This window comes from Montipora capricornis, chromosome 13 (assembly GCF_036669925.1).
Source record: "Montipora capricornis isolate CH-2021 chromosome 13, ASM3666992v2, whole genome shotgun sequence".
Taxonomy (NCBI): Eukaryota; Metazoa; Cnidaria; class Anthozoa; order Scleractinia; family Acroporidae; genus Montipora; species Montipora capricornis.
The window spans coordinates 48,031,449-48,038,948 of record NC_090895.1 but is presented as its reverse complement, the minus strand read 5'-3'; the positions used below and the strand labels follow the sequence as shown (position 1 = coordinate 48,038,948).

The window sequence follows — 7,500 nt, the reverse complement described above, 5'->3', positions numbered from 1 at the left end:
AACCAATGTTGCAGGTTTGACATGCTTGTTTTGTCTAGCAACATTGATCAGGGGTTGGGGGGGGGAAGCATTTCTGAACAATAATGAGAGCGCGATTGTCATAGCTGTGATTGCTGTTAGTCCAAAACCATAATTTTCTCAACATTTTTGTCCAAGATTGTAGATCCTGTAAAGACTTCGTTACTAAGCCTTGCACGCTGTCAAAATCTTCAGTATGGCTCTCTGGCTGAAAGTCTTAAAACCTGTTTCTTTGCAGAAGCTGATACATTGCTCACAGGTCAGTTGCGGAATCACCGTCCTCATGGCGTTAGGAACGGCTATCGTGCTTCCTGAGGAGGCACAAAGGACTTTTTCGCCAAATGGCAGATCTTGAACGATGTGTAGGCTGGTAATGAAAGCTAGAAAATAGCCTACCTTTTTGCGACCGATTCTTATTTTTGCGCGTCTCTCTTCTCCCATGGGCATTTGAGTTCCACGGCCATACTGGAGCTGATGCAAATTCGCGTCAGAATAGCAATACCGAGTGAAGCAGTTGACAGTATCCGCGGCCTTGTTTCCCAGCTTTCCGCACTGTAATAATCCTCCCCGATAGCTTAAAGAAGAGCTCTCTCTGACGATGTAATCGTTGCCTCTTTCCACAGCCTATTGTCTACTGCTTTTGAGGATAAGAGTGCTTGCCAGATCTCGACGGCATTTTCAGGCGACACAATCTTCAGCAGCGCTGCAACAGCACTAGCAATGTGGCTAATGTAACGCTGCCTCGTGCGATTGAATGCACTACTCCAGTCAAGCCAATTGTTGTGTTGAAGGTTGCTGTAGTAAACTAGCATTTTGCGCCACACACAAGATGGCTGATTTCAACAACCTTATTACCAAGGTATCATGGGTAAAGCCTCACCCAAACATAAATATATTACACAGCTTTTTCCCATAAGTGGGATAGAAACACAATAGTACTGCGACATAAACAGGAATCTCAGCTACAAATTAAGTCGGTCCACTGGTTTCCTGATTCTAGACGATCGCCTCAAAACAACTGGCGATGACATGTCTTCAGCGCCTTGGACAAAACCAGGCTGAGATTTCACATCTGCAGCTTTAACGTTTGGCTGGCATATGTCATCAGAAACTGTATCACTATCTTGAACTGGACGCGATTGCTGACATGACTCAGGAAGAACTAGTTCAATCTCACTAGTCTCATTTGGTTCTTTATCTCGATCCTTAATTAAATGATCGGCATGCACAAATCTGGTCTCATATCTCGTCTTGAACAGATAACTGATTTCTACAATCTGCGACAAAATTAGTTGACACATTGTGTTTAAACAGTTCCTTTTAAGTGTAAAATAACACTAAAATCAGAATCATGCTCTAAATTTTTGATAAGACCCTTCCCCCCTCTCCTATTCAATGTTGCCTATTTGTACCTAAATATACCGGGAATCACGCTACATCATTGTTTGGGGGGAGGGGGGGAAGGGGGCGAATTGGACTACATAAGAAGGCTAAAAGATAGAAGACATGTGGCATAGGGGGTAGAAATGGTCAATGTGTTAACAATTCTTGTCGCTGATTGTAAGTCCACAAACTTGTAAAACCCTCCCCAGGATCCACTTCTCACTATTGTCATTAGCTTGCACATTTCCTACTCGAACTGTGTCGTTTTCAGAAAATTGCCTCTCCCAATGATTTTTTAAATCCTTATATTCTTTCTTGCTGTCCTGTTTGGTCTCTATCGCTTGGGCTAACGTCGGTTTTACCAAGCTTAATCGCGTACGCAGAGGACTGGACTGATACCTGTGGTACTGTGTGGGGTTGTACGAAATCTTAAAAGGAAATCAGCTAACATGTGCTTTAGAGACCAAGCCCTGTTGCCCCCTAAAACCTGCTTCACTAGAGTTTCCTTAACCACCTTTACCGATACCTCAGCTGCACCATTCAATTGGGGATGATATGATGAAAATAGAGTATGCTTAACACCGTTTTTGCTCATAAACACGGAAAATTTGATAAAAGTGAACTGTGGTCCATTAGCAGAAACTGTAGCTTACAGATCTTGCTGTCACTACGTCTAGAAATTCCAAACTCACGCTCTGTTGACTGAGACTCGAGGAGCCCGTTGAGGTTTCAGTGAACGACGAGTGAGCGATCGAGCGAGCGAGGTTCGACTAGAAAAATAAATAAAAATACATGAGGAGAAAAGCCGAGCGAGGGTAAAGACGCAGAACAGAATATAGACTTACAAATGTTTCCTGACTGTAACGATGACGGTGAAGCTAGGTAGAGTATAGATATGAATAATGTGAAATTGATCCTGCGAAAACGTGATTGAGAAAAAAACTGGCGCGCTGGGAAACCGTTAGCGTTTAAATAGCTCTAACTTGCATACATAAATGGTAAGCTAAGATAAAAATACGCACGTGGAATCCTACATCCCGGCCCCTGAGTGCGCTACATAAGCATTTACATCAGCGAGAAAAAAGAATTCCAACGCAATGTTAACATTAATCGTTCCTTCGTAGAGTGTCCCTCGATAGATAGCCAAGTTCCACAATTAAGCCTCCCACACAACTTCAGCTGCTTCTCAAGTAAGACTATCTTGTCAATAGGTCGTTCGACTGTGCTTGATTTTGTCTTCAGCGTGACGCTTCTTCCGATACGGTCTCGCTGATTGGACTTGAGGCTTGTTATGCGTGCAAGTGGCCGTAAACCCCTTGGCGCCTTCTCATCTGTGAGTAGTACGATATCTCCGACTTCAAAATTCCTGTGCGGCCTGGACCATTTTTGCCTCTCTTGCAAAGTTGGCAGACATTTCTTTACCCATATGCACCAAAATGCATCCGAACAGTACTGGACTTGCCTTCACCTGCGCCTGGAGTATATGTCCTCCTTGGCAAAGATTCCAAGAGGGAACGATTGGCTGTACCGAAAGAGGAGAAGGTGATTAGGCGTGAGGGGATCGAGATCGCCGACGCCGTCTGAGACTTTTGTCAAGGGCCTGCTGTTTATGATTGACTCCGCTTCGCACATGAATGTTGACAGCCCCTCGTCATCTAGTACTTGCTCCCTGACCAGTGCGTTCAAGGCCTTTCTTACTGTCCTTATGCAACGCTCCCATGGACCGCCATGGTGGGACCCGCATGGAGCGTTGAATGCCCACTGGACGTTTCTATGAAGGAGGAAATCAGCGATTTTTCCCTGGTTCCATTCTTTGATAGAGCGGTTAAGTTCGCATTCTCCTGATACAAAATTGCCGCCGTTATCGGATCTTATCAGTTCTGGAGATCCTCTTCTTGCAACAAATCGCCTGAAATTGTTTATATACGAATCGGTGTCCAGATTGTGGACGACTTCTATGTGGACAGCACGTACCACCAGGCAAGTGTACAGCACGCCGTAACGCTTAACTTCTGTTATTCCATGGCGAATCAGGAACTGGCCAAAGCAGTCGACTCCCACATAGGTAAAGGGAGGTTTGTCAGGTGTAATTCTGTCCAGTGGCAGATCCGCCATTTTCTGTTCACCAACGGGGGCTTGTCTTCTCTTGTAGGGGACGCAGGCATTTCGACAGATCTGGCGCTGACGATCCAAAACTTCTCTCTAATCAGGCTAAGGACATGCTCCACTCCTGGATGACCAGAAACATGATGATACTGGCGAATGATGAGAGGGACTATATGGTGCGACCTTGGCAAAATTGCTGGATGCTTTGCATTCTGCTTGAAGGGTCCATTCGCAAACCTGCCTCCCACGCACAACAAGCTGTCAATTATCCGGGGATCGAGTTTGACTATCTTGCTCGATTTCTTGACTTGACGCTTTGAGCTTTGTTCACCTGAGGGGGGAGCAGATGATGCCTTTCTCAATATGACCAGTTCCTCTTCGAAACTTTCTTCTTGAACGTGGCTCAAAATTTCCTTTTCTGCATTTCGTAACTCGCCAAGGGTAATTGGGACTACCTTGGTTTCCTTAGTGACTGCTGTGTAACCACTTCTACGTTGCTCAACTGCTGATCGTAGATTATCGCGATAGCAAAGGATCCATGCAATGAATTTCTTCAACCCGTACCAAGAGGAAAATCGTTCAAAGATCTTGTTCATTCGTTCCTCTCTGATTTCTGTGGATTTGGAATATACTTCAGCTGTTGACTTTATCTCTGGGTCCGCTGGTGAAACCTCCAGGACCGGATTGGGTGCAATAGGCCAAGAAGATTCTGGACGCCTCAGGAAATCTGGGCCTCTAAACCATCGCCTGTTATTTAACATAGCCTCTGCGGAAAGCCCTCACGATGCGTCGTCCGCTGGGTCCTGCGAGGAGTCAACGTGCCTCTGCGACCTCCTGTATTGTAGCTACCAGCTTTGCCACAAAGGTATGAAAGCGCTTGCTCTCGTTTCGGAGGTATCCCAAGACGCAGGTGCTGTCGGTCCAAAACACAGACTCGCCGACCTGTAAGTCGGTCTCACTTCTAATGATCTTGTCCAGTCTGGCTGCAACAACAGCTGCTCTCAACTCTAATCTAGGAATAGTAAGATGCTTCAGCGGTGACAGCCGGGATTTCCCAATGACGAATGAACAATGGATGGGACCTCGTGCATTTGTGATGCGAAGATAAGACACTGCGCCATAAGCGATCTGACTGGCATCAGCAAAGTGGTGGATCTGACAAGTTGTGACGTCGCCGAAGTCAGGTGGCTTGAAAAATCGATAAACTTTGAGTGACTGCAACTTAGGGATATCTCCGAGCCAACTCTGCCAGGTTGTGATGTCTTCGTTTGAAACCATGTCGTCCCAACCTAAGCCTCTTCGGCACAAGTTCTGCAATAGACGCTTGGCTGGAAGGATGAATGGTGCGACAAACCCCAGAGGGTCATAGATGGAACTCACGATGGAGAGGATTCCTCGTCTGGTAGAGGGTTTGTCCCTTAAGGATATCTTAAACCCAAAGGTGTCCGTTTCAACATCCCATCTGGTTCCCAGAGCACGTTTACAAGGCAACTGGTCGAGTAGATGATCCTTCACAGAGAAAGCTCTCTCTGACGTAGGCACAGACTCGATGACCCTTCTGGAGTTAGAAATCCATTTGGTTAACCAAAATCCCCCTTTGGAAAGCAGTGCGCGAGGTTCTGATACCAGAGATATTGCCTTGGTTTCGCCTTTGATGGACTTCAAACAATCGTCCACATAGAGATTCCCCCTTAGAGTTCTCACTGCCTCTTTGCTGAACATTTCTTGATTATCATCTGCCGTCTGCCTTAAGCCAAAACTGGCGCAACTCGGAGACGAAGTGGCACCAAATAAATGAACCAACATTTGGTAATCTTCTGGATCCTTGTTGGAATCGTTTTCCGGCCACCATATGAAGCGGAGGGCGTCACAATCCTTGGGGCTGACACGCACCTGGTGAAACATTTCTTTGATGTCGGCCATTATGGCAATGGGTTCTTCACGGAAGCGGATCAGAACTCCCACTAAGTTGTTGGTTAGGTCAGGACCATGAAGAAGTTGAGAGTTTAGGGACACCCCGTTGTATTGCGCGGCACAGTTGAACACCACACGAAGCTTGTCAGGCTTGTTTGGGTTCACGACAGGGTGGTGAGGTAAGTACCATGCTACACGGGCTGTGTGTTCCAATGGAACCATCTGAGCGTGCTTGTTCTCGAAAAGGTTGTCCATGGATGCTGAATACTTCATACGCAGGTTTGGGTTCTTAAGCAATCTTCTGTGCAGTAACTTCAAACGATGTTCTGCCATTGCTCGATTGTTTGGTAAACAGGGCACATCGTCTTTCCAGGGTAAGTCTAGCTGGTAGTGACCCTCCTTCAAACAGATCGACTCCTTCATGGTGGATAGTGAGCTCCTGTCTTCTTTGGACATTACTGGTTTGTCGACGCATATGGAATCCGAGAACTCCCAGTTACAGAACTTACGAAACTGCTTGCTAAGTTCCTTGTCAGCCTTTACAAAGTTGCACACAGGCCGTGGCTGGCCCATTCTCACCAAGGGTCCATTTACCGTCCAACCAAATACAGTTCTTGTCGCAAATGGGCCTTGGCCTTGACTAACACGGGATTCATGAGGTTCCAGGGGCTTTGGAACGTCACATCCAATAAGCAAGCCAATATCCGAATCAATTGTTTGAATTTGAAGATCTCTGAGGTAAGGGAAACTGATCACATCCTCTTGAGTCGGAATACTTTCATTACTCACGGGTAGGCTCGGTACTGAAAACACGGACAGGAGATCAACAAAATTATTCTCATCCAGATCAAATACTTCCAGAGAGAAGAGATTGCACCTGAACATACAGTTCTGCTTGCCGAGGGTGGTAAGCAAAAGCCGCGTCTTCTCCTCTTGGACGCCCGAAGTCTCCACAAGCTTGTTGGAACAGAATGTGGTATTGGAGCCGCTATCGAGAAAGGCGTAGGTTACAGTTGACCTGTTTGATCCTTTGGCCTTGACCCTTACAGGCACTATCGGTAAGGCAGTAGCTGACTTGCCGGCCTGATTGAGGCACACTGACCATCGGCACTGAAATTGAAATCGCGGAAAATTTGTAGTGCGTGTGTACTGTCTTTAATGTATGATGGCAAAGATTTGACGATAGGCGTCATAATCCTGTCTAAGTAGCTAGAAATGAGTTCGGTGGGACAACTACAGGCAGAAACGATAGGGCGACCTGGGTTGTTGGGTTTGTGAATTTTAGGCAAGAAGTAAATGCACAAAGTTCTAGGGGTGTTGATGATGAGACTAGTAGCGGTGTCCGGTAATTCTTGATTAACTATAAAATTTTGAATGGTGTCTTTGACAAGTTTTTGACATTTGGAAGTGAGATCTTTAGGGATTTTGGCATAAAACGAGGTATCCGAAAGTTGCCGCAAAGCTTCTTTTTGGTAAAGGTCGGACCGCCAAACAACTACCGCGCCGCCTTTGTCGGCCGATTTAACATGTATGTCGTTGCGTTTACTAAGATTTTTAAGCGCCGCCCACTCTTCCGAGGAAAAAAACTGCTTTCACGTTTACAGCATCGGACTTAAATTGCTCAAGCGAGATTTTTTATATATTATAGATCAACAGGTTTTTTTTTGGTTGAAAGCGTGGTTTCGAATTCGATGTAGCAAAACAATCTTTTTTTCACGTAAATTTATGTCATTTTCCGACGTTTCTCAAAACGCTCGAGGTGGCAACTCTCATCTGCAAAAAATCTAAAGTAAAATTATCTATCTTTGCAAATGTTTACATTTTATAGCTGTTAAGATACGTAGGTGTCTATGTGCAAAAGATGGGTCAATTGCGACGTACCGATTTGCTGCACCCACTTGAGCAGACATTGAAATTTCCTAGTGAATTTCATAGTCGTTTTTGACGTTATGCGATATTTCTCAAGAACTCTTTGGGAAGTTTAACTGATATCATCGATAACAGTTCCCAAAAGGGTTTCTCCTGATAAAATATCACGGGATAAGACGGCCATTTTGGTGCCAAAACAATAGACCTTTT

The 7,500-nt window shown here is 45.4% G+C and overlaps 1 protein-coding gene across 1 annotated transcript in view; it reads right to left on the bottom strand.

Moving 5' to 3' along the window:
- Positions 1-4,320: 4,320 nt before the first annotated feature.
- LOC138030913 (uncharacterized) overlaps positions 4,321-7,500 on the bottom strand; it is a 6,096-nt gene continuing 2,916 nt past the window's right edge. Inside the window, exon 3 of the mRNA XM_068878771.1 lies at positions 4,321-6,531. Coding sequence (XP_068734872.1) covers positions 4,321-6,531 — 2,211 coding nt within the window. The remainder of the gene's footprint in view (positions 6,532-7,500) is intronic.